The 27,229-nt window shown below is 48.9% G+C and overlaps 1 protein-coding gene and 1 long non-coding RNA gene across 18 annotated transcripts in view; one reads left to right on the top strand and one right to left on the bottom strand.

Moving 5' to 3' along the window:
* The window catches only part of SAMD11 (sterile alpha motif domain containing 11), a 116,705-nt gene extending 101,832 nt beyond the window's left edge, over positions 1 to 14,873 (bottom strand). The window contains exons 1-2 of one of the 17 annotated variants that reach the window (XM_020782262.3): positions 13,879 to 14,873; positions 6,682 to 6,773 (exon numbers count right to left, since the gene is read on the bottom strand). In XM_020782262.3, the coding sequence (XP_020637921.1) occupies positions 6,682 to 6,753 (72 nt within the window). In that variant the 5' untranslated portion in view covers positions 6,754 to 6,773; positions 13,879 to 14,873. Of the gene's footprint in view, positions 1 to 6,681; positions 6,774 to 7,429; positions 7,693 to 7,754; positions 8,232 to 8,352; positions 8,909 to 8,946; positions 9,076 to 9,172; positions 9,272 to 9,320; positions 9,332 to 9,405; positions 9,521 to 10,253; positions 10,980 to 13,878 lie in introns of those variants that run through there. The other 16 variants (XM_020782259.3, XM_020782255.3, XM_020782258.3 and 13 more) reach the window with 16 other exon arrangements.
* Positions 12,338 to 16,586, top strand: LOC140701626 (uncharacterized). Its single transcript, XR_012080532.2, has 2 exons — positions 12,338 to 12,627; positions 15,182 to 16,586. It is a non-coding gene; the product is annotated as an uncharacterized LOC140701626 (long non-coding RNA).
* The last annotated feature ends 10,643 nt before the right edge of the window (positions 16,587 to 27,229 follow it).

Here is a 27,229-nt window from a genome sequence, read left to right as displayed (position 1 = left end):
AGTGAAATCAGTGCCCACAGGCTGCATTTCTAAGCACGTCTGGTCGTCCCTCAACAGTTTCTGCTACCTAACTTGAGGAATAGATGCAGACAAGTGTGAATCCGTGAGGTTGGGATGGGGGGGAGGGGAAAGAGAGCTCTTTTCAGAAAACAAGAGCCCTGGGGGCTGCACCCCATCCCATTCCAGCTGCTCTTCCCCGTCCACGTCTTGGAAGGAAGGGCAGGAAATGTCTGTTTCACAGGAACTAAACCTTGGGAAATTAGCGGCCCAAAGAAATGGTAAGAATGGAACTTTTGCTTGCAGGAACGGCTCTGCAAAAAAAAACTGGACAGGGGGAGGCGCTGGAAGCAAAGACTCGCCAGCTTTGCAAACTCTCCTCCGCTCATCTGTTGTGCTCGGCTCCCCCTCCTGCTTAGCCAGCCAGCGAGGAAAGGAAACCCAGCAGTGCGGTCTGGTCTCTCCACCGCCTGCCCCAACCGTGACCTCTCCGCCTGCCTCCCCTCCACGCCCTTCCGCCTGATTAGCCCCCCCCTCCTCCTCCTCCCCCTGCCCGCCGGGTGGGCTCTCTCTCGCTCAGCTGGGCTGCTTGATGGATGTGGAGGCTGTGGGGGCAGAAGGGGGGGGGAAGAGAGAGAGAGAGAACCAGAGACGCTTGGCTGGAGGAGAGGAGGCGCCAAGGCAACACAACCCACAACCCCTCTCTCTCTCTGCACCTCCGCCAGGGGAGCTGGCCAAAGAGGCCTCCGCTCCAACTGGCAGGAGAAGGAGGGGGAGGCACTCATCATCCCTGGTGTCCCCATTTTTATAATTGGAATGGATGCCCCCCCACCTGCCCTTTGAAAAGCCTCCCAGGCTCTTCCAATGCAGTGAAACTTCAGACTCCATCAGCCATCACCATGGGCTGTGCTGTCAGGGGCTGATAGGATTTGTAATTCAACAACAACTGCAAACCTCATGGCCCATCCTTAAATGAGATGAATCTCACCTGCCTGTATCTGTTTAAATGCAGTTTATTTCAACATCTGCACTTTAATCTTTTTCATGTCCCACCTTCAAAGGGGGAGCACCCATGCCTACCTTAGACACCACAAAATTACAACTGTTGTATAAAAGCACAGTTCCACAGATAATTTTCCCTTGGACTAGTTTTGGCTCTCAGACTCAGCCAATGATGTTGGGTTTTCCCTACCTGACGGGAACACTACAAGTTTATATGTGCCCTTCCCATCATCCATGGATGTACGGGCCTCATGAGAAGGCAGGATTCTCCGGAAAAGACATTCATGCTGGGAAAGTTGGAAGGCAGCAGGAAAAGTGGAAAACCAAATACAGTGGTACCTCGCATTATGATGTTAATTCGTTCCAGCGAAATCGCTGTAGAATGAAAACATAGTAAAGCAAAATTAAAAAGCCCACAGAAACGCATTAAAACCTGATTAATGCGTTCCTATGGGCTTGAAACTCACCGTCCAGCAAAGATCCTCCATAGGGCGGCCATTTTCGCTGCCCGTACAGCACGGAATCCATCCCAGAAAAGAGCGGGGAGCCATTTTTTTTTTACCCAGCGGCCATTTTGAAACCGCCGATCAGCTGTAGGAAAATTGTCGTTTTGCAAGAATTGGTTCCCGAAGCAGGGAACCGATCATCGCAAAGTGAAAAAACGCCATAGGAAACATCGTTTTGCGATCGCAAAAACTTCATCGTAATGCAATTTCGTCGTAAAACGGAGCGCTCGTCTTGCGAGGCACCACTGTATGAGATGGATTGACTCCCTAAATGAAGCCCCAGGCTCGAGTTTGCAAAAGCTGAGCAGTTGAGGGGAACAAACATTTTGGAGATTGCTCATTCATAGGGTCACCCTAAGTCGAAGGCGACTTGACAGCACAGAACAGCAGCAACAGCAAAGTGATGTTTAGCTCATACTGAACCTCCGGTGAGTCAGCAGCACCATTCATGGGTGTGTGTGTGTGGCATGTACAAAACTGACCCTTTCATTCTGGAGTGACATCTAATTCCAAAGGACTCTTGATTTGCCACCCCCACCAGCCCAGAAAATTAGCCACCACATTTTCCAAATGAGGTTCTGGAGGGGAAAATATCACTATCACTTCAGAACAAAGATGCAGTAGGGTGCCTTTTTCCTGCAGGAACCTATCTCCAAACTCAAGATAAATGCCATTCTCTCTCTCTCTCTCTCTCTCTCTCTCTTTCTCTCTCTCTCTCTCTCTCACACACACACACTCGACTCATTTCTGGGTGGCAGGGGTTGGCCTCAAACTTTTCACTAAAGTTGATTAAAGCTTCTGATACCGCGCATTTGATTTGAGAAATGGGATGGAGAAAGGGGAGAGATATTAATCTGATATTTGCAAGAACCAAAAGTGCTGCTGGATTGCTGGCCTATTTAAAAGATTAATGAATAGCTACGACAATATGCCTCTTCTGTAATCCGCTATCTATACTTACAGTGTAGATTACTCCAGTTACTTCTATGAGGTTATATCAAAAATGGGTAGGAATAACACAGGCCACAAGACCAAGGCACTTTTAAGAGCCTTGTGGCACAGTGGTTAAACTGCAGTACTGCAGCCAAAACTCTACTCACAACCTCAATTCCAGATAGCTGGGGCTTGAGGTTCACTCAACCTTCCATCCTTCCAAGGCCAGTAAATTGAAAACGCAGCTTGCTGGGGGGGGGTGGAATGTGTGGCCTGCATGATTAAATTGTAGACTGCCCAGAGAGTGCTTTAAGCACTATGGGGCGGTATATAAGCAAGATGCTTTTTTTTTTAACATAGAAGTTTTTAAGGACTTAGGGAAAGTTCCTTTTTAACTACAACTCCCAGAAAGATTTGGGGTAGCTGTCCTCCCAAAAGCAACATCTCCTGAACTACATATGTACTAGGGAGTTAGTTACTGGGGACTATGGGTTCCACTTTCCTAAGATAAGGACTTTAAATCCACATGCTGTAAGACAGAGCTGCCTCCAGAAGGTTTCCTGACATGTCCTACTTTTTTGTTCTGCCCAAGGAAAGGCAGTTCTTAACCTGAACCCATTTGCAGGGTTACTTTTGAGTAACAGCCAAAGCTCACTGGGGCATAACTTCCTTTACTCGGCGATTGTATCGCTCTAGAAGGATACCCATTGTTCTCTAGCCTTGCTAAGATTACTGAGCCTACCATTCCATGAAGGGAATCGCATTCTTACTGAAGCAACAACTTTTTTAAAAGTCTGCAGTTTGTGTGCGTGGGGGACATTTGTGGATAGGCTGCAGACATCATACTTTAAAAATTAACTTACTTCTTTGCTTTTGAAAAGTCTAATACTGTATTAAACTTTCTGGACAACCTCCGTAAGACGTTAAATAAGAAGTAAGAAGTAAAGGCTTATTCAGGCCAACAAATCATGGCTAACTGGAAATATGAATTCAGCTGGTCACCTATGACGAATGAAGAATTCGCTCCAGGTGAGCACGACAGAAAGCTTTAGGAATTTTTCCACACCTAATTAAGAAAAGGATATAAATGCAGTTGCCTCATCTAAATGGAGAAAGTTTTATTTACAAGGCAGGTTAGAGCAAAAACATGTTATCTACATAACATTACACATAGTCAAGTGCCACTGATTTTTACTAGGAGTGGACAGACAGATCTTCTCTGTTTTTTACTTGGATCCTTAGATCCACTAACTAGAACCAGGGAAAAGACAAAGAATGGAAGTATGGGTACATCTGAGCCCTTGATGAGTTTACAAAAAAGAATTATGTAGAAAAACGGAACTAAATTCACAGTCTTTTAATGCAGAAGTCTGATACTGTCTACCTTCAGCTTTCTCCCATTCAGAATCTCAACTCAAGGTGGGTGAGGAAATCATTTTGCTATTACAATACCAGAAACCAGAAACCTTTACTAAACTTTTGCAAACAATCTGGAGATCCTCGGCTACCTTCTGCCTGCCCCTGCTTCGCAACCCCTTTGTAAAGTATGAAGCTGAGGAACGCTGAGGAAGGCTCCACATTTTCAAATGCATAAACCCTTCTACAGAAGTGTCCACATACAAACCTATACCTAACACAAACCCTTCCTCCAAAACCTGCAGCAATCAAGCCAAGTCAGACCATTTCAGCAGGGCTCTTCTGAATGCACCATCGGCAAAATGTCTCCAGCATTGACCTCAGATTCACAGCCGGCTCCATTGTTAGATAAAATGAAGTGGCTGCCTCAGCCAGCGGAAATATAAGAGGCACTGAGCAACAGCCAGGTGCTAAAAGCCAGAGTTGCACCTGCCACACATGCTCCCTGCAGCCACGAAGCTAGACAGCTGCCTTAAGGTACAGCAAAGGTCCTCACCGACACCCAGTGTTTAAGGAAGAGTCATCTGCCAGTTTGGTCAGATCCTGTACACGCAACACGGGGGTGCAACCCTATCCTTTCAGGCAGCAGCATTGGCTTGGGCTTTGTGAAATACAGCCCACTTCCTCAAATGCGCCAAGCGCTATCTCTAAGGATATCAGCTGCAGCTTACATCAGGGTGGGTGAACAACATTTGGGATCTACTAGTAGGTCTCTGGAAATCTGCCATAGACCAAAACGGACTGCTGCCTCTCCGTGACTTTGGACTGGCGGAATGAGATTGCGGAAATGATGAAAGGTGGGGATTGGGGGAGGGGGGTCATCAGAAGCAAACATTAACGCCAAAAGGATGGCGTTAGGACTGAGTTTTGGTTATAGAAAGAGATTTCTCAGTGCCTTCACCGTGAGTGTGTATCTTGTGCACCACTGGGATTTGGGTTAAAATGTACACAGTCTTACAGGGCATGATGTCCTTGTGCCCACATGCCTCTGGGAGGCCACTGGGACTTCTAGAAAAATATCCCATTTCCCACTTGTAGACGAGGGGAATCCTTTTAGACCCTTCGCTGCCAAAACATGCTAGTGGGAAGCCCCTGTGCTTTGACCAATACAGGTAGGATCTGGCTTTCCATAAACGGGGCAGAATCTGGTCCTCCTTTGCTGCCTCTGCCAGAACAGACCTTCTGCATACTTGCAGCATCTGTTTTTGTTTTTGAAGTAGAACTGGCAGGCCAACCAACCAGAGACTGGTGCAAAATATTGGGATTAGAATTACCGAACCTCAGGAATGTGTTTTGAGCACCAGCTCTGAACTGAGATTGCAGTCTTCTCAAGCACTAACCAACTGATGGTTACCTAGCCTTTCTCCTTTTTAACAAAATAAATTAGTGCAGGTTTATTTAAATCTTATTTATTTAAAACATTGTTTACCCCACCTTTCACCTTAAAAGAAACCAAGGTTGTTGCTGCAGTTGTGTGCCAGAAATTCTTACTCCAGTCTTTCTTTCGCCCATTCCTTTTTGAGGGTACTTCTGCACAATTCATGTAAATCAGCATTAAATCCATCTAGCTATCACTAGTAGTTTCCAGGGGGTTCTCCTGCCAAGGAGCTTTTTCACGTAATGCACCAAAGCCTCGTCAAGGCAGTCCCTGTGGACGTTTTTCCTCAAATATGCTTCACAAATCATCAATTTCCCTTCAGATGAGTGCCTGCAGGACTTAGTGGGGCCTTACAGAGGTACAAATGTCATTCACAATTCAGTTCCATATGCACATTTTCCAACATTTCTGTGTGTGCTTTACAGCTAATAAAAGATTCTTAGAAATACTAAGATGGACATGACATTATTAGGGAGGGTGGGGCCATGCAATTGCGAAAAAGTTCCCATGCAAGTGACTCGACAACAATAAAACCAAGTATTACATCTACAGTGTCACATGTTTGTGGTCTGTACAAGTTGGTCGACTGCCCTTCCAGATTCCAGACTCACAATCAGCAAGGTAAACCTACTCCTTCAGCAACCACCTTATGATTTGAACAGCCATTAAGCAAAGCATCTTCCCACCATCTCCATTTAGAGTACAATATATTTGAACTACGACACAAGATGAAATTTCAGCTGTATGAAGCCATCTTCAGTGTAATTAAACTGCCATTAACATAAGTTCTGCTGATAAGAAAAGCATCTACAGTACACGCAAGCAAAGTCCAACTAAAGGGTATTGCATTCATGTGAATCCTGGAAAACATATTTTAAAGGCACACCAATCCCAAGATCATCATCATAAAGTAGGAGTCTCCTCCTTCTGATGATTATTTCTCCCCCAGTATTTGTTTGACAGAATTTTGCAGTCCATGCAATGCTCGCGTTTTAAATTCCAATCATCTTGTGTATATCCATACACAAGGAGGGACAGATGCAAGAGAGTTGTAGATAGAAGAATCATAGAATCACACACAGCACAGCTGAGTTGGAAGAGGGCCTTAAAGGCCATTGAGTCCAACCCCTTGCTCAAGGCAGGAATCTAAATCAAAGCAGGTCTGACAGATGGGTGTTCAGTTTTCTCCTGAAGGTTTGGTTGCATGCTCTCTTCCCCCTCCCCCCCCACACTACCATGCGCTAAGATATCCACTGGACTGGCATTTTTGCATGATATTTGGCCTGGTGGGGGTGGGAGTAGTCTCAGCCCTTCCCAACACCCAATTGTAAAGAAAGCACAGGTGGGAAAAAAGATATAAAATATTAGATGGGAGAAACAAGGAAGGTTTTTTTACTTAGAACAGAGAAAAGGGTTGTGTTTCATTTGGGGTTTTAACAATCCTCTTACCACTGGAGACGAAATTCGACACCCAGGGCAATCACAGATTGGAGGATGTACCTGTAAGATTCCTTTGGACATAAGAGTCTTCAAACTTTTCCCTGGAAGGAGGAGAGAAAAAAAGGCAAGGGGGAGAGAGAGAGAAAAAAACAGGTTTTTAGTTTGGCCTAGGATGGGGTTTGGACAGAATGAACCAGACAGGCGTAAACCCCCACCCTACCCAAGAGCCTCTTCCCATCCCACCAAGCCTCTCTGGCTTGCTGTGCCCTTCACTGAACTTTCTGCCCTGAAGGAGTGATGAAAAACATCCACAGCCTGAGACCTCATCCCCCCCCATATCTAACCTTGTTAAAAGGGGTTGGGGGCAACCTGGGAGAAGGAGGGAGAGCCGGCCTGCTCCTTCCCACCCCCTCCACCCACCCCCAAACTCTTCTGGAGTTGCTGACACCTATCAGGGCTGCCTCTCCCGGCCCCCCCAGCCCCACCCGGGAAACAGCAGCGAGAGGCGAACCGGCAGACAAGGCAGGCGAGGGCGGGGGGGGGAGGGAGCGTGGGAGGCGGCAATCGGCGACTCCCAGCGCGGCTTCTTCAGACGACCTCTTTTTCTCTGCCTGCCACGGACCGTCCCTCTCCCCAGAGGACGGAGCAGCATCAGCAGAAGGACAGCGGCGGCGGCGGCGAGCCCTCCCCGCCCACGCACCCTCCCTCCCTCTCCCTCCTTCCCGGCGATCAATAAACAAGGCGACGTGTCAGTCACCTCCTAATGGCTTCTCGGACTCCCGGCTTGACGACTCCAGCCTCGGGCTAATGACATGTCAAGGCTGCCGCTCGGATTTTGTCGTCGTCCCCCCCCCCCCGCCGCTCGCCCCAGCCCTCTCCTTCCGACTCTTGGCGCGCCTCCCCATCTTTTTCAGTGGCCTCCACCGCGCGCCCGGGGCTGCAGGAAGCCGGGTGGAGGGGGCAGAAAGTGAATAGAACTGCCCCCCCCCAAAAGAATCCCTGCCGCGCCACGCTTCCGAAAGAAAAAAAAAACCCAAAGAGTGCCAAAAAAGGGGGACGTGGCCCCCAACCAACCAACGCACCATCCTTGGGCTGCTCAAGCGGCTTGGGAAGGAAAGTAAGGAGGAGTGTGATGGCGATTAAATAGGCGAATGAATAAAAAGAGGAGGAGGAGGAGGAGGAAGAGCAGCCGTCAGTTGAGATCCCAGCCTTCGCCGCCACCCATCTGCTCACTTCCGGCGGCAGATCCGGGCTGAGCAGCCAACAGCCCGGTTTTCATTTCGGTTTCTGTTCGCATCAGCTTTGGGAGGGGCGTCCCCCCCCCAACGGGCGCGCTCCGCACGCACGCCAACACCCCCACACACGCCCCAAGAGTGGCAGGCTGCTTCTCCCCTCGCCCAGCAGCCCGGCGCCTCCACTCCGGGGGGCTCCCTCCTCCGCGCCTCCAGAAGGGCATCCATCCACGCCAGTCTCCGATCCTGCGCACCCACGCGGAAGCCGCAGTCAGCCAGCCCGCGCGGATAAGAAAGCGGCAAAGCGAGAGCGAGAGAGAGAGAGAGAGCGAGAGAGAGAGAGAGGAGTCCCTCCTGCAAAACACCACCCACTCAGCTTTCTCCGTTTATTCCGAAGCAAATCCCCCCCCCCAGTTCAGGAGGCGCAGGATCCACGTAAAATTTATACCTTCCGAGTGAGCAAAAAAGCTTGTCACCAACACAAGGGAAACCTCTATACGGTATACAATGTGTGTGTGGGGGGGGTCTGGGCCACCCAGCGCCGGGCAGAGCAGAATGGACGCTCCGCTCCCCAAAAAGTAGACCAGAACAGGTCCCCGCACGTCCAGCGACACTTCAGGGGCGAAATGGCTCAGTTTTACGCGTGTGCGCTCGCTCCTCCTCTCTCTCTCTCTCTCTCTCTCTCTCTCCTTCTCACACTCTCGCGCCCGCACGCACACACACTCACACGCAAGCGGAGCTGGAGATAAACAACAGCTGTGCAGCCACAACTCCGAAAGGCGCCCGCGCCAAACCACAACTCCGTCGCCAGGCGAGGGAGCCCCGCCGCCGCTCGTCCCAGCCGGGGCGCGCACGGACCCACCCGCCGCCAGCTCCAGAGCGCACGCGAAGGGGCCGCCGGCGCTGTCGGGCTTCGCCCGGAACCCGATCCCTTCCTGCCCTGCCCGCAGCCCTGCCCCAGTTCCTTCCTTCCTTCCTTCCCCCAACCCGCCGCCGCCGCCCCCTCCCCTGCACAGCCCAGCCTCCGGGCGCCAGCCTTTACCCGGAGCCTCGGGAAGCGGCAAGTTCGGGTCAGTTCTCTCCGCCCCCCCCCCGGCGCAGTGTTCCCGGCGCAGCAGCCCTTCGCTCCGCGCCAGGCGCCTCCGGCTGGAAGGGGAGCAAAGGAGCGAGGAGTCGCTCGCTCGCCCGCCCGCCCCTCCCGCTCCCTTCTCTCCACGTAGCCGCCGCCGGGCAAATCCTCAACTCCCCCCCAGAGCCCGCCCCCCCACCTTCGGGGGGCTGAAAGCCCATCTCGTCGCTGGTGTCGCGCCTTCCCTCTCGGTGCAACTTTCCCACCGCGCGTGAAACTTCCGAGCCCACGTCGCGCCCCTGCCCGACCGCCCGACCGCCGACCCGTCCCCCAGCCCCGGAGCCCACCGCCTCTTTCTCCCCTTCTTCCGGCTTCCCCAGCTCTGTGCCGGTCCTGCGTCCGCCTCTTTTCGAAATCGCCCGGACGCTTTACCTCAAAGCGGGTCAGCCGCCTTCCCAAAGCGAGAGGAAGAGAGTGCAGGAGGTAGAGGGTGAGAAGCCAGGCGAGAGAGAGAGACAGAGAGACAGAGAGAGGCGTGCGCGCCCACATCACTCCAGAGGGTGCTCTGCCCTCCCCCCCCTTAACGCGTGCGCGCGCGCGCCCGCAAACACACACACACACACACACACACACACAGTGCTAGGTCTTTTGGACTGCAAGACAAGTTATTAGGACGCGGTGGTCCGCGGGGGGGTTTCACGGCGGAGGGAGGGAGAGGTGCATAATGCGACCCCCACTGAGGGGAACGAAAAGGGTGCAGCCTTCCCAGCTTCACCAGTCTCTGGTTCAGTCAAAAGTGATCAAAGACTCTGGCGACTTCACGGAGCCCAACGCTTCTGGCTGACCCGGAACGTGAGAAGCGACATGCCTCTGAACACACGTGTGTAGAATTGAAGGGAAAGATCCGAACCCTGGCCGCTTAGAATTGTAGCAAATTACGTGCTGTTTCAGCCAACACACCAAACCCCGGATGAAGAGCCCGGTGAGGCAGGCACGTCTGCTGCTTCTGCTCTCCAACACGCCCCTTTATCCGAGCCGAGGTCGTCTTCAAAAAGTTTTGGATCCTGAAATAACGGGGTGGGAGGGAGAAGGAGGAGGGAAGCCTAAAATCCCCACCGCTTCTGTGTTCCCGGCCGGCGGCTCAGTCCGACGAAGAGCCCTAACCCTCTCGAAAGCCGACACCCTTTGGCCGCGGAGAAGCCCTCCTAAACTAGGCGACCGCCGGCACCGACCGCGCAGGCACCGCCACCCGTCCGCCCGCCCACCCTTCCCCGCCGTACCTTTGTGCCGGATGCTCCTCTTCCAGTCCTTGGCGGTCTCCCGGCCGCTGACGAACTGGAACTCGTTGGGGGTGAGCCACTCGCCCCGGTAGCGAATGGAGGGCCCTTTGCTGCCCTGGCACAACTTATTGATGTAGAGCAGCGCCTTGTTCTCCCCGCACTCGACCTCGATGCAGGGCTCGCCGTTGTCAAAAAAGGGCTGGAAGTCCGGGATGGAGGAGAAGCGCTCGAGCATCAGGTCCTCCGGGAGAGGGTGCGGGTGGGAGTGGGAGTGGGGGGGCTGGGGGGCGGCGTGGAAGTCCAGGTAGGCGCGCGGGTGAGGGTGCGGGTGCGGGGGGTGGTGGTGGTGGTGATGATGATGGGCAGCGGCGGCGGCGGCCGCGGCGGCGGCGGTGGCGAAGAGTTGCTCGTAGGCCGGCGGGTGCGGGGTCACCACGGGGATGGCGGCGGCCGCCAAGGGGACCAGGTAGTCCGGCAGGGTCTCCATGGGCTGGTTGAAGGCGGCCAGCGCCAGCTCCTCCCGGTCCGGCCGCTCCCGCTTGATGGCCGGCATGCTGGCAGCGGCGGCGGCGGGAGACGTGGAGGACCACGCGGAGGCGGCGGCGTGCACCGGCTTCCCTGCCCGGGCTCCGAGTTGCCCGCCCGGAGGCAGCCGCCTGCAAGCGCAGCGGCACCACCAGCCACAGCGCAGGCAGGAACAGCAGCAGCGGCGGCGGCGGCGGCGAAAGAGGAGGCGGAGGCGGCGGCGGCGGCGGCGGCAGGAGGAGCAGAAGCAACTGCACCTCGCAGGCGCCGGCGGAGGCTGGAGCGGCGGCGACGGTGGCGGCGGCGGCGGCGTCGAGCCCTCCGAGGAGCAGCCCGCTTCCAAAGCTCCCCAGCGGCGCGGCGGCAAGAGCAGCCAAAGGGCGCCGGGATCCCGCAGGCAGCAAGCCAAGCTTAATGCGCCCAGGAGGAGCTCAGGGCGGCGGCGGCGGCGGCGGCGGCTGCAGATCTGCCCCTCTGGGTTAATACTTGACATCTTGGCCAGGGCGAGGGCGCCGCCGCCGCCGCCGCCGCCGCCACAGCTGCCGCCGGAGACATGGTTTCGGTCGCCAAAGGTTTATTGATTCCCTTCCCCCCCCCCCGCGACACACACACACACACACAAAACTCCCGCCGCGCCGCCCCCCCCCGCAGCTGATCGACCCGACCTCCGCTCCGCGGCACACCCGCCGAAGGATTCCCCGCACCCACCTCCCCCGGCGGCCGGCCTTTGCTCTCCCACGCCGCCCCCGCTTCGCCGCCGGGTTTTTATTTTTCAGTCTTCCAGAGGGAGTGTTGGGGGGGGGCTGGTCCCACGCCTCCAATGAAGAACTGTAAGGCGAAAACTCAACTTTCGCTCCCCTTCCCGTCTCCGCCGCTTACGACAAATAATGAGACCCACTTTTCTGGAACTGGCAACTCCAGCCGGTTAAGCGCAGGCTTGCCAAAGTTGCCTGCCTGGGGTGGTTTGGTGGGTATACGGGCAACTTTTCGAGGTTTTCTTGCCTCCTCCCCCTCCAGCAATAATCCCACGCGTGCACCTGCGAAGGGGCCCGCGTCTCGTAACCCCACGACTCTTCCCCCCTTTAAAAAAAAAACCCTATGGGCTCCTTATGATCGCAGCGTCCTTCCCTACGCGGGGCGCTGTCAGAAGAACTTCTGTTTCTTTGGGCTAATTTGGGACAAACCCACGGCGCCTCCCCGGACGGGTCACGGATTGCCGGGGGCGCCCGCGGGCATCCCCGCCCCCGCGCTCCCCTGCCTGCCCCTCCTTTGAGAGGCTGGGGGGGCGGCTTTCCGAGGTCTGGGCTCGCCCTCTTCCTCCCTTATCTCTTCCCCCCGCCCCCGCCGCCGCTTGGGACTGAAATATGTACAGGGAAAAGGGAGAGACAGATTGTCAAACTCGGCGCGGAGTTCGCCGAGAGGCTCCCGCCAGACAAGCGTCCCTGCGCCGCTGCCGCCGCCGCTTCCCTAACTTGGCCCATTTAAACGGCACAAGGCGCTCAGAGGAGGAGGGGGGGGAGACAGGCGCGGGGGGGGGATGTGAAAGGTGGGGGGAAGGAGGCTGCGAGAGGGGGGTTCGCGACGGACAACCGCCATGCTCCATGGACCGCGCACAAGGCGCGCTCTCTTTTTCGTTTTCAGGGACAAAGTTAAGACGCGCCGCTGGATGCTTTTAAGCAGCCTTCGCTCCGCAGAGGGGGGGCGGGGGGGCCTCCTGCTTCGCCCCAGAAGGACCGGTGTTCATAAGCAGGCTAGCTCAACCCGGAGTGACACGTGCTGAGTGAACTGTCCCGTCTCTGCAAACACAGATATTCCCTCTTCTAGAGTTTAAGCAGACTTCCAGGCCAAGGTGAGGATACGGGCCAAGCCTTACCGAGTCACTGCACTTAAAAATAATAATAATAATAATTTTTTTAAAAAAATAGAGCCCCACTTTTGGATATGTTCCCCTTAAACGAAGGCTTTTCATAAATTATCCCATTAGGAGCTTGGAAAGGAGGGCCCTAGTCGGTTCTAGTGCCAAATTCCAATTTGGAAAGATACTCTGGCCCCCATCCCAGGAGGGGGGTGGGGCAAAGTTGGCACTGCCAGATGACATGCTAATTAATTTTGATTTTTTTACCCCACAGATTTTAAAAGGCCCAGCTCCATTCTATAATGTCAATTTAGGAGTAAGCCCCAGTTATAACTTCAAGCCAGGTTGCGAAAAATAACCCAGATCCAGTCAAAAGTTTCTGGGCTTTAAAAAGCTTATTGTCTGAAGGACCATACTGCCTGAATTTACCAGTCTCCTCAGATTTCAGAAACCAGGTAGGGTCTGGGATAGGAAACAATTAAGAAATGGCAGACAGGGCTAGGAAAAGTTTCTGTCTGAATTCCTAGAGAGCCACTGCTGCCAGTCAGAGTTTGCAATACGCAGCTCTGACATGGCTTACTGCAGCTAATCTGAAGAGGCACCGAGGTACGTCTACATTTCACAACCAGTCATATGAATAGAAGGACAATAACAAGGTTCCGGACAACAGCAAATAAAACTTGTGGCCCAGGAGGGAAACCTCTGATGGGCCATGGGGATGGAAGATTACCAGTTGAGCAACTTCAGCCATGCTCCATCCCAGCTCTGCGAGGCTGCTTAAAACTCCAAGCCAGTCACACGACACAACCTTCCCAAACAGTCCCAAACATTCACGCATGGCCACCATTACAAGCCTTTTGTCTACAGTACATGCAATTGAAGCAGACTTTGGTGGAGAATAAAGCACCTTATTTTGAGATCCTGCAGTGACATCAGTTCTGTTGGCAAATGCATTAAGAATGGCCAACTCAAAGGCACCTCCATTCTCCAGAGGGTGCTCTGCACCTCCGCCATAAAAATTAGCCCTTCCTGTTAGAAGGCAGTAAAGGAACACTGTGTTCAGGCACATCAAGGATATGTTGGATCCTTTCACAACTGAACACTGACAGGATGATTCTTCAGGCCCCAAAGCATCTTACCACTGCTCAGATATAGGTGGCTTTAGCATCTCATTATACATCCATTCTTCTTAAAGACAATTTACCAAGTGCCGGATGCATTTTTGTGTAGGTGTACATAACTTACCTGATGTTGGGAAAATGTGAAGGCAAGAGGAGAAGGGGATGACAGAGGACAAGATGTCTGGACAGTGTCATCGAAGGGACCAAGATGAATTTGACCCAACTCTGGGAGGCAGTAGAAGACAGGAGGGCCTGGCGTGCTCTGGTCCATGGGGTCACAAAGAGTCGGACATGACTTAATGACTAAACAACAACAAAACACATAACTTACAGTCAAAACATTTAAGGAAAAAAACCCTGAAATTCAGTGTTCTAGCATGGAATTCCTGTTTGGATTTTGGGAACAAATGGCAGCCCTACAACATTGGAGTGCAACTAAGACCCCTAACAAAAACTGGGAAATGATGGGAATCTCAACTCAGCAATAGCTGGAGAGGCAGCGGTTGGGTTTTGCCTAAACCTATAAAGATCTCACCATCATCATCATAAAGTGATGTCAAGTCAGTTCTGACATGGTGATTCTTTTCAGGTTTTTCCAGGTAAAGAATACTCAGAAGTGGTTACCTCTTTCCTTCTTTTAGGGGGCACCCTGGATCTGTGCAGCTTGCCCAAGGCTACACAGTCTGGGTCTGCTCACAAGAGTCACAGTGGAGAATCAAGCTCCCAACTTCTGACTCCACCACTGAGCTATCCAGCCAGCTAAAGATCTCGTACAACATTGAAAATGTTCTGGCTAGACTATCAAGTAGCTGGAAAAATTACTCTGGACCTAGTGATTTGGGCACCTTTCTCTTGAAACTTATTATCTTGTTGCTTAATAAAGTAAGTCACACTAGAGTAGACCCACTGAATGAATGAAGATTTGACAAATCAACTCTATGTGACTTACTTTAGCACCAGAGTAGGCCTGTTTCAATCAGTGGAACTTATGAAAGAGATATCACTCACTAAATCCTTAATGATTCAATGGGGCAAAGTCTAGTGTGATTTACTATGCTGAGCAAGAGGATTTTGGCTGTTGATTTAGCCACTTATCAAGTAGAGCTTTGGGAGTCACTTTCTCCTTGGCCTGGTGTTGATCCTGTCCAGCTGTTCTTGCATATCACTCATGAAAAGGACCAGATATATTATCGTAACTCAAGTCCCACACCTTCCCCTGTGGAACAGCTGCCTGTCTATTGAGGAAATGAGAAGTCCTGTCGATCCTCAGAGGCAGTGCACAGCTTGGGCATATGAGGGGATTTCCCACTTGCCACATTTATTGCTTTCCATTAAAAGGGTTTGACAGCATGACTTTAAAATGTACATTAATATGCACCAGCTGTTTATTTGCAAATATTTCATTGTTTGGTTGTTGTTTTTTTAAGCTACAAGTGGGGGGAAGAGAAGAGATGCAAGCCTCGCACCAAGTCTGCTGGAAAAATTGACTTTTTTCCTGCCCCTTTGGAAGATTAAAGCTTGTTTGGCAATAACCAGCTCTCAGTTTTGAGGAAGAAAGATGTGTCTCCATGACAGAGCTGAGGGTTCCATGTTTTGTCTCTCTGCTTGCTGTCGCCAAGGAGGATCTGGGTGCCAAAATGGTTTGTCCAAAGCCCAATGCTCTTGATGTCAAAGCTTTGGGAGTTTAAAAGTGCAGAACAAGAAAAAAGCCACAGGACATTGTTTCTGGATAGAGATGCACTCTGGACATTTTTATGTTCATGGCTGCCTCCAAGCAGAAGTGCTAGCTAACTATTTTGGGTTCAAACTCAGAGCTTTATGAGTTTAGCTCTCAAACCCTGGATAGACAAATCTGGCAATTGTTTTCCCTCCACACTGCTGCTGCTACTAAATAAACTCCTGTTCATTCCACCTTGCATATGAAGAACTATGTAGAATTATGTTGATAAATTCATACACAAATACACCAAGCTTAAATGCTTATCCATCCTTATCAAAGACTGTTGAGCAAAACAGGACTAAGGCCCCACGAGACTCAGAAGTGGCTTACCATCCCCTTCCTCCAGGGGGCGCCTTATGATTGTGCAGCTTGCCCAAAGCCACACAGGCTGGTTCTTCTAGGATGCACAGAGATGGGCTGTGCTCCCAACCTCTGGTTCTGCAGCCAGAAACCTGAAACATGGAACTAACCACCCAGTTAATCATGTGCCATTAAATCAATGCTGACTCACAGCGATCCTTTTTCAAGGTTTTCTAGAGTTTTTTAAGCCATAAATTTTCCATAACTGGACATGGACTTCTACCTTTCAGTTTTATGCCTTTTTTAAAACAGTTTCTGTGGGGCCCAGAAGGATGGAAAATTGGCTACCTCAAGATACCCATCCCTGGACTTTTGCAGAGGTAGAAACAGTACCCTCACATATAGAACGCTTGTTTTACAGCATAGTCTGGCCCTCCAGTCTACTCTCACCAGGCAGCAGATTTCAGAGACCAGCCTTTTTCCTACTGCTTGCTCCTTCATTCTTCTAAGTGGAGATACAGCTGGTGAAACCTGGGAACTTTCCTTAGACCTTTTGTTCCGGGCAGGAGAGAAAGCCAAATGTAGGACACTCTTTGTGCAAGCTGCCTGGCTCTGCCGCCTGAGCTCTGCTTGGCGGGATCAGTATCAGAGGTCACACTAGCCTAAAGCCAAATTGCTTCATTACAGGAGATAGTCTGACAGTGCTGTAACACAGGGTCAGATGAGGCGGGCCCAAGGAAGAGGGACATTAGACTCATTGTTGTTATTATTTTTGTTGTTGTTGTTGATAAAATACAACAGGACTGGGAAGATCCCACTTTTTCCTCCACTTTAATCCAAGGGAGAAACCAAAGGTCAAAATATGACACTGGGTTGTTGTTTTTTCCAGAGAGAAGGAAGAAATATTTCATCAACAGAAACACAAACCAGTTTCCCAAACAAGTCTAGTAAATAAAGCTCTCCCTCTCAAAAAGAAACATGCCCCAAAAGATAGGAGCAGGTAGTGGGGTATTTCCAGAGAGGGGAAATACAGTACTTGAAAGGTTCCAAATTGTTTATCCCATAATAATATATGGAAAAAGTGAGGGCTTTTCTCAACAGCAGCAGGAAAGACTGGATCTGCTGGGGGGCCCTTAATTCTCTGTTATGAGATGCCAGTTTTGTTTGTTTATTTTTCTTTCTACCCCCCCTCCCCATCCACCCCCTGCTTCCTTTTAGTCTTATTCCCCAGGCAAGGGATTAATTGAAGTAAACCAGTTGCCACGGCAACCACGCCATGCGGAGCTTTAATCAAACAAAACTCCGATAAGACAGGGGAAGAGAGGTAAACCCAACAAAACAAAACAAAAAATAAGATCCACAGTGAAAAAAAAATTGCCCTCATGTTGTAAAATGTCAACAGGTGGCTCTCTCCTGTCTCCCCCTCTCCACCCACCCGCCCCTGATTCTGGCTGTGAAATTTTTATGCAGGGACCAAAGGGCACTCAAGGACAGCCGGGTGAGGCTCCGCCAGGTCAAGGGCTGTGAGATGTGGGCACTTTCGCCCTCAACCCACCTGGCAAAGTACTCAAGGTGAACCTGCTGGAGAACTCCGTGGTTTAGGTCTCTGGGTTGGGAGTTTGATTCCCCACTGGGCCTCATTGGCCGGATTGGACTTGAGGATCCGTAGGGTCCTTTACAGCTCTGCAGTCCTAAGATAGGAGAAGGTGGCTTGTCCTCTTTCCTTAAAAGAAAGTCTTTTGCTGCTTTTCTCTCTACTCATCCTGATGTGCTTCTGCAGGTTTTTCTCCCTCTTCTTCTTTAATAGTAATCATGTGCCACCAAGTCCGTTCTAATGGCAAACCATTTTTTAGGGTTTTCTAGGTAGAGAATACTAAGAAGTGGTTTCCCGTTCTCTTCTTCTGAGGGGAGGGATCCCTGAGACTGTGCAGCTTGCCCAAGGCCACCGAGGCTGGCTCTTCTCCCAGGAGGCCCCATGGGAAATCAGATTCCCACAACCAGATCCCTAAACCCCTGAGCTATCCAGCAGTTCAATAATAACCTTAGAACTGCAGAGCTGAAAGGGACCTTGTGGATCAAGAAGACCTAGTAGGGAATCAAACTCTCAACCTCTAGCTCCACGGTCAGGTCCCTAAACCACTGAGCTATCCAGCCAGCTCCTCTTCTTTTAGCATGGGTATAAAAAGATCAATAGTTCTCTGGCTGCACTTTTTCAGTCATTTATCTAACATCCTCTCCATACCACAGAGGTGCCCGCCCCCAGTTAATTATCTTTTTTTTTCCTTTTAGGATTTTTGTTTAGTTTTAGGTTTTTTCCTTTGTTCTGTTTTCAGAGTTTTTGTTTCTCAAGCCAGGAGTTTGCTCCAGGCTAGCCTGCGCAATTACGAGCCATGTGTTTGGTGATTTGACAGGCATGGTGGGCCCCTTCGAAAAAATAAAATAAAATAAAATAGGGCTTTTAAAAACCAAACTGTAAAAAGCTAGTGAGGAAACGCATCTATCACTCAACTAATAGAGAAAGATAGGGAGAAATGAAACAGATTTACGGGAAGAATGAGGGAAGAGGGGGTTGCTGCCCTTATAGATGGCTTATTTCCCCAGTAGGAGGCGTGGAAAGGAGGTGGAAGCCTCATTTCCTTGGTCTGCTTCATTGGTCCCACTCCTCTCCCCCCCCCCGCCCGCCACCCCAACAAGTCATCACCACAACTGTCTCCCACAAGGGCAGTTTCCAGACAGACCCGTGTGCAATTCATCAAAAGAGAGGCATAAGTCTTTGATGACAGACCCATGGCAGCAGATCACACCAGCCGCAGTGGCTGTGGCGTGCAAGGCAGTTTGACACAATGGTAGCAGAGCAGACCAAGGGGAGCGTCTGGGGATTGTCAGCTCATGCCACACCAAGCCCGGGCCTGGATATCACTCACAGGCCTCTGAGGGGGTCATCAAAGCTGGTATCACCCAGTTTCTCAAAGGACCTGCCCGTGTCAATGTTACAGGCTGCCGGGAAGATTCTCAAAGTCTGGTCTATAAAACAGGAGCTCCCCAGCCATAGAAAGAGCCATAATTGGAAAAGGGGGCTCGAGATCCAAACCAGGATGTGACTGTGCTCTTAGTTATGTTGCAATCACTTGTTGAAAAGGAACAAAATAATGGGCAAATCACAAATCTTACATTTTTAGTAAGACTCCTTCCCCAAATAGGCATTTAAACATATTATTTTTAAAAAATTGGCTTGACCATGTATTTCCCCTCAAAACAACACTCTGCTCAACTCTTAATAATAGTAATAATGATGTGCCATCAAGTCAATTCTGGCTTATGGCAACCCTTTCCAAAGCTTTCTAGATAGAGAATCCACAGAAGTGGTTTTTCATTCCTTTCTCCGGAGGGCGCGCTGGGACGGTGCAGCTGGCCCAAGGCCACCCAGGCTGGCTCTTCTCCCAGGAGGCCCCGGGGGGGGGGAAGGGGAAATCAACTCCACAAACCTCTGGCTCTGCAGCCAGAGACCTCAACCCACTGAGCTATCCAGGCAGATTTTTTCCTCAGACTGAGAAGATGGGGTAAGAAGTGCTGAATGGATTCCGGAGTTCAATAAGAACAGAAGCTACTTCATCCAAAATCAGGAGTGTTTGTAATTTTTTTAAAAAACTAAACTAAACATCAAAATGTGCTATTGTGGGGGTGAGGTGGAATTATCCTGATGATGCCCCCAGATTATTAATTTAGATCTATTTTTTTTAATATGGAGGGAAACAAAATCCATCCTTAGTTTCCTTCATGCAGCTCCTGCCTTCCTCTTAGCAATCAGATGTCCTTCACACTTAATGTACTTTTAAAAAAAAGATGTAAGGCTTTTCACCCTACCTAATTTCTTTCACAACCGTCTCAGCTTTTTTTCTACCATTCCACTTCCCTCGGGATCAGTGCTCACAATCAACACAGCCAAACTGAGAAGATAGGGGATCAAGGAGAAAGAGAGAGAGAGAGAGAGAGAGAGAGAGAGAGAGAAACCTCTCTGATACTTCTGGGAGTAAGAGGCAAATATACCATCAGAATTCACCTCTGTTCCAGGTTAAGACAAGAGTAGGAAAACAAAACAAATAAACAAACCGAAAAGACACACACACTCATCACATTCTTAATAAGTCTTGAAATTTGCTGGCTGAATTTTTATATATGCACAAAAGGCATATAAAACTCAGAGTCTCTCCATTCTTATACTGTATATGCATTTAATTTCACTTTTATTGACCCTGACAGTTTTGTCTTCCTTGATCCAACTTTAACCAGGCCTGCTCCTCTGATTTTTGGCCATGCTCCTTTTCATAGAGGTAATAACAAATGTGAGGGGGGGGGGGGAAAGAAAGAAGAAAGAAAAAGAAAAACAGCCTCTGGGCATGTACAAAGTCCCTCCCCCTACCATACTGAACAAATTCACTGGACATGTGGAATGAGGAAACAAGCTTTTTCGTACAGAGCAAAAGAGCAAGAACTGATTCCTAGCATCTTTCGAATCGGAGGCAGGTAGTGATGGTTTACGGATCTAGGTTCACACATCTTCTGGGCCATGAAATTCAATGGCTGAACAAGTGGCAACCAGAGTCGGCCCATTCCCTTAGTGGGCATTTGGTGAGTCAAGACTTGTGTAAGTTCCACTGATACAATGGGCCTACTCTAATGGCCATATAGACAGTGTGGTGGACAGAGTGCAGACCAGGACTTGGGAGGCCTGGGTTTATTCTAATATTATAATAATAACCTTTGAACTGCAGAACTGGAAGGGACCCTATGGATCATCAAGTCCAGCCCCTCTCAAGGAGGAACTGAAGCTCTGTGTCCTCAGCCAGAGACCTAAAGCCACGGAGCTATCCAGCAGATTGTTTGAAACTCTATTTAGCCATGGAAGCTCACCAATGGGGTGGAACTGGTAAAACCACTCCTTAAATATCTCATCTACCTTGAAATCCCTGTTAGGATCACTATGGGTTGGTTCCAGCTTGAGGGCACATAAGAACAACAATTCCACTTGACAATCGGATTTCACAGTGGGCTACTCGCTTTCAAACTGAGCTACCTCACAAGGCTGCTGTAAAGACTTAAGTGTGGCAGAGGAGAGCCATGTACCCGAGCACAATACAGGAAATGCAGGACATGGTGGTTATCATTACGACTGCTTCGGCTAATAGTAATACTCATGGTAAGCAATTTTGACAGATCAAAGCATGCTCTTAATAACACCCCCCCAGAAGCATCTGCAGCTGATGTTGAGAATTAATGAGGCCAATAACAATCATCTTTGAACTGCAGAGCTGGAAGGGACCGTCTGGACCATCAAGTCCAGCTCCTGTCAAGGAGACCCAGCGGGGAATCAAACTCCCAAACTCTAGCTCCACAGCCAGAGACCTCAACCACTGAGCTATCCAGCTATTTATATAACTCCACACTCCAATTCTTTCTCCTTACGTCTCTTTCTCTTCAAAACAATTACCCTCCTGAAGGGAAGCGAGCCTCAAACTCACAAGGGCCTCCAACCACCAGTGCAGCTATTCTGATTATAGCCGCATTTATCATTTCTACGGTGCTATCAAGCAGCCACATCTAGGGGACCGAGAGAGATTCACCTTGCCTCCAGCGCCAAGCCACCTGCTCTGCTAAAGGAGACAGGCACAGCCTGAGACTGGCTCCTGTTTGAGCTGGCCGGGGCCGCAGCTTCCGTCTTCCACCCCATTGCTGACAGGAACTCGGCTCCAGGCCAGCTGCTTCCTTGGGAGCCCAGCCCGGGTCAAACTGACATCAAAGGTAAAGATGGCGAGGGTTGTCTATTTGCATTTGTCATTTGGCATCCAAGCTTCCTGTTCTACCCTCCCTTCCTCTGTTTCAAGCTTGTGGTCTTAAAAAGAAGGGTCTCGGTTGCATTTCGCAAGGCATGGGGCCAGGAGGAGGAGCAAGGGAATGGACTTCATGGTTTAGCCAGCGATCTGACAGCAAGGGAGTTTTCCTCCTCTTCATCTGCACATCTACACATCTTGAAATACTCAGTAAGTTCAGCCAATATTTACTTGACGTCCGTGCGAGTACATTACCAGGTCTAGTGTCAACACATGGCGTCCTTGCGTAGCTTCCAGTATAAGGATTATCTAGTATTTATCCTAGCAGAATGCGGTGGTCTAGTGTCGAGCTTGTGACTGTTCAATGGAAAAAAATGTTCCAGAAATGGGCCATTATGCAAAATAATAATAATAATAATAATAATAATAATAATAATAATAATAATAATAATAATAATAATAATAATAATAATAATAATAATAATAATAATAATAATAATAATAATAATAATAATAATAATAATAATAATAATAATAATAATAATAAAATGTGAATGGATACTTAATGTTTTTAATTGTCCCAGGAAATCCATCTGTGGATAGAACAGGAGGGAAGAGCTCTGCATTTATTTACAGAAACCCTTAGGAAGAGGCAGCTTCCCCATGCACAAGGTGTGCAGTCCCCTATTTTGGTGCTCCTGACTTGACAGAGGAAGGAGGAAGGAAGTGAGTCTGAAAATATCTATCTAAACATGTAGATTTAGAAAAGATAAGAAAAGTAAAGCAAAATAAAACAAAACACGGACCCGTGTGATAATGTCCATTCCAATCCACTGGTTCAGATTCTTTCCTCTGTGTGTTGATGCTCGGTTTTCAACCAAAAAGCTATCAACACCCTGACTCCCTTTTTTTCCACTTCTTCCAGCAAAGTCAGATGGCCACTATCATTTAACTCTCCTACAATGCACCAGAAGGATGCTTTCAGGGTGTACTGTGAAAATCTTAAATGGTGTCTCTCCTACAGCTAACCATAGCTGCCCTTCCCATCAGATAAGAAACCACGGCCACCAATATAGGAATGGGGTGACCACCAAGAAAGAATTATGTTGATGGTTCCCTTGCATCCAGAGCTCAACATGATAGATGAGAATTTAATTTGATTCAGTTTTTAAAATAAAATCTGCAGATTTCTTCATAAACTTCAACGTTTTGACAATCTGACAACTTGTTAAAGTTTAAATGCTAGAACAGAGAGAGACTGGCAAACTTGATCATTTCCATTACACATCATTTACTATAAACTGCCCCCGGCCTGATGCATGGGACTACAATGCCCATGATAGACCACAATACCCTTGCTTTCATGCTAGCTGAGGGTGATGGGAGTCTTTGTCCAACAAAATCTTGACTTGCCAAAAGGACACCTAACAACAGATTTATTACATGACATCAGCTTTCATGGGTCAGAAAATATTTCATTGGGTGCATGAAGCACTGACATGCATGTGTATTTATATCCTTAGACACAGACAGATCAAGAAAGGGAAAAGATAGTGTTGCAAAGTGGGGGCAGAAGACCCAGCAGTTCAAAAGAAAATGAAGATTAGACCCTCCTCAGTCAAGGGAGTAAAAGCTCCCATCCAGATACATAGGTAGGACCCAATTTCTCCTATTCAATGAACTGGCAAAGCCATATGAATAATGTGCATGCCATAAACAGCTAAAAAAATAGCCTTTACTGCAGTGAGCTAGCTACTCTGTTGAGCTCAAAACTGTTACAGTCAAATCTACAAATGAATAATACATGCTTAGGTAGACTTGAGTTTGCAAGGGCTGAGCAGAGCTGGTGACGATGGGACCTTTTGGAAATCTCTTACTTTCAGGGTCACCATAAGCCAGAGGCAACATGACCGCAGGTAACAACCACAACATTATTCACAAGAAAATATTTCTTTACCCAGCCTGTTGTTAGTCTGTGGAACTCCTTGCCACAGGATGTGGTGATGGCATCTGGCCTAGAGGCCTTTAAAAGGGGATTGGACAGATTCCTGGAGGAAAAGTCCAATGCAGGTGACAAGCCATAATGGCGATGTATAATCTCCAGGCTTAAAAGGAGGGTACCTCCAAAGGTCAGATGCAGGGGAGGGATATCAGGAGACAGGTATCTCGTTGTCTCCTGTGCTCCCAGAGGCCTCTGGTGGGGCCACGGTGAGATGCAGGAAGCTGGACTCGATGGGCCCCTGGTCTGATCCAGCAGGGCTCTTCTGATATTCTTGATTCTCATCTGGCAGGGACAGAAATGGAACTGAGGCCTTTGACCAGGTCATTTTGCTCATGCATAGAGATTACTGGCAGTTTCCAGCATTTTTGTAATTTCTGCTTATTTCAAAATTGAGCACAAGGGAGCGGGCGGACATCCAGATGATCCTAATCTGCAGAGCAGTGCCTTTCCTCCCCCAAAGGAAGCATCATGTGTTTGCAGCACTTCTTACCCCGCCCCAGGCAGCTGCAAAAACTCAACGACAGTTCAGCCCCTCTGTGGTTGCCTTCACCACTTGTGGACCATCAGAGAAACGTCTTCTAAACACGAGTTGCCCATGAATAATGATATTTAGGAACAGCTAGACAGAAACCGAGAGAAAAGGTCTCCTCATACTTTCCGTGGCTATTCCAAAGATGCAACATAGCACTCACTGCAATGTGCAAAACTAGGAGCCAAACCAGCAACTGGGAAATACCTGGGTTGTCAGTCCCCACCCATCAGGTGCATTTATTCCAAATAATTTTTTTCTGCACTATGCACAAGATATTGTTTCTTTGTCTGAGGAAGTGGACTTGAACAATAAAACCTGGCTGACTTATTTTTTTTCTTTCTTAGTAGTCTAATAAATGTATCACCTGCTCCAGCATTTCTACCTAATGTTATAAAGAGGCTGACAGGATCAGTCACATCATAACATAGAACTTGAATAAATTACCTTTTTCTTTAATATCTCAAGAAGTCTAGTGATTTTCTGGCTGGGGCCCTTCCAGGAGTCCAGAAAAGTAACTTTCTAAATTCTACTGCACTGGTTCTTTATGTCACTGCTTGGAGATGTATTATATGGGTCACAAAGATGTACAAGTTTGAAAACCTTCCCCGAGCCACAGAGGAAGTTGCTTTAACACACGTTTAGCAGAGCAAGCTGCAGCCCAGCTAATGAGTAGATGCAGCACCTGATTATCAGAAAGGTTAGACGAAGATAGGAAAGAAAACACATCCAGATTTCCTTTTCTTAAAAAAATAAAGGTGAAGGCTAGTATTTATCAGAAATATGCACAGAGAAGGGAAAAATGATAGAAATGCTAAAATCTAACTAATTATAGTAGACCTACAGAGCTGGAGCTGTCTACCCCACAGAAACAAGGACAAGATAACCAAGAAAAAAGAGAGAAATACACACACATTAGAGATAAAGAGAGGGAAGGAGGAAGTGAGTTCAGCAGTCTAAGGGTACAGATCTAGGCTAAAAGCATGTCAGTGTAGGTCAAAGGCTGTAAGGGACAGTCGAGAATAGTTGTTCCCCACCTTGGGTAACCCTGGTGTTCTTGGACTACAGCTTCCAGAAGCCTCCACCACCAGCTGTGCTGGCTGAAATTGCTGGGAATTGCAGTCCAAGAACATCTGGGTTACCCAAGGTTGGGAACCACTGGTCTAGAAAACAAAAAGCAGTCCCCCCCTCCTCCTTCCTCTCTGAGCATCTCTCCATGCAAAGAGAGGCATCTTCTCTGTGAGATGGGCTGCACTCAATCGCCTCCTGTGACACTACATGAAGCCACTACTCTGTCTCTCGCTCCTTCTTGTCTAGGCTGGCAGGCAATGTTTTTTTCTTTCTGGCTCTTAAGCTGAAGTCTTTCCAAGTCTTTTAGGCAAAGAAGGGATGCCAGGACCTAAAACTGTAAGAGGAATCTAACGTTTTTGTAATTTCATGCTAGAGCTGGCAAACAGCTTATCTGTTTCAGCATCCTCTTTCCACAGCGGTTGCGCTCACAAAGCTGGACACGAGGGCAGAAACTGGCTTTCAGAGGCATATCCCCTCTAGCACTGGATGTAACAAACGATGATCACGGCCAGTAGCCATGGAGAGCTTTTCCCTCTTGGGGTTGGACTAGCTCTCCCTATGTTGAGAGAAAATGCTTCTCACCCAGGCCAACCTGTGCAAATCACAAACAAGAAACAGGTAGGGCACCAGGGAGGAGGCATATGTGGCTGGCTTGTAGACATCAGCCAAGCCAGAAGTCTCACAATGACAACACACACACTCCAGATCAGCAATTCAGCAAATCATTTTCAACTGTTTTTGCCACACCAAGTCCAGCCCCCAAATGCTTTCTGTTAATTAAACCTCTCTTCAAAGCCTATTCTCCCTCTGGAACATGCATGTACACACAAACACACAGTTTTCTCATATGTTTTTCTTTCCTTTAAACTGGATGTGTCTGCTATGGATGGTTTCAGATGCCCCAAAATAAGTCCATCAATCAGTTTTCCTGTCTTCTTTCCTGTCTTCCTTCTTTCCTCCTTCCCTTTTCTCTTCTTCCCACCCTCCCTTCAATTCTTGCTTGCTTGCTTGCTTTTTCCTTTTGCCCAGGCCAAAGACAGTGCAAGCTTATCCTAATGAGATTTTGAGCAATGCTTATCCTTTCAGTTCGCCAAGGTTAAGTGCTATTGTTCTCACACATGGCAGTAAACTTCACATCCCTTTCTTGCAATCTCAATAAAGAAAAAAAATAAACTTATGCTGGAGAGTGGAGGTGTTCCATAAGCTAGCCTAGCCAGCCTATCTTTTCTTCTTCAGAGACCATCTAGGGTGGGACACACTGAAATTGCACCAAAGAAAGCCCTATTATCTCCTTTTGGAACTGCAGAGCTGGAAGAGACCTTATATAGATCATCAAGTCCAGTCTTTGTTCACTTAGCCTAGTATTGTCTGCTCTGATAGGCAGCAACTCATTAGCATTATTGCATGAGGTATTTCTCATTATTTGCTACTATCCTCACACCTTTACACTGGTAAAGGTTAAGATTAAGCTTAATCATGGAAAGGCAGGTGATATGCCAGGTGACGGGCCCCCTTTTAAACTTGATGGAAATTCCTTGTCAAATCTGGGTACCTTCTTAAGGGGCAGGGTGATATTTACCTATAAAATGCACCAGGCTTTTAATAACAGTCTTAATATTCTTAGAACTGCAAAGCTGGAAGGGACTCTATGGATCCTCAAATCCAGCCCGTGTCAAGGAGGCCCAGTGGGGGAATCAAGCTCCCAACCTATACCTAAACCACTGAGCTATCCGGCAGTTCTTAAATAGCACAGCATCTTCACAGAGGAGGTTGTAGCTTTAGTGTATAAACTGTGTTGGTGGGGGCAGAATCGGATCCAGGTTTGATTCCCAATATAACCCAAGATCTGGATGAAGAGAGAACAAATTCTGCCACCTGAAGAAACGGCCGCCGCTTTGTAAAGAAGGGTTGCTTTTCCTTCAATTGCTTTGCCAGGCATGGAGAAGAAATGAAAGGACCATACAGGGCTGGCACTGCCCTTTGGCAGAGTGAGGCAGCCCAAGTTGGGGAGTTCCAGCCAAGTGT

The sequence above is a fragment of the Pogona vitticeps genome, chromosome 7 (genome assembly GCF_051106095.1).
Source record: "Pogona vitticeps strain Pit_001003342236 chromosome 7, PviZW2.1, whole genome shotgun sequence".
NCBI lineage: Eukaryota > Metazoa > Chordata > Lepidosauria > Squamata > Agamidae > Pogona > Pogona vitticeps.
This window is presented reverse-complemented; position numbering and strand designations above follow the sequence as displayed.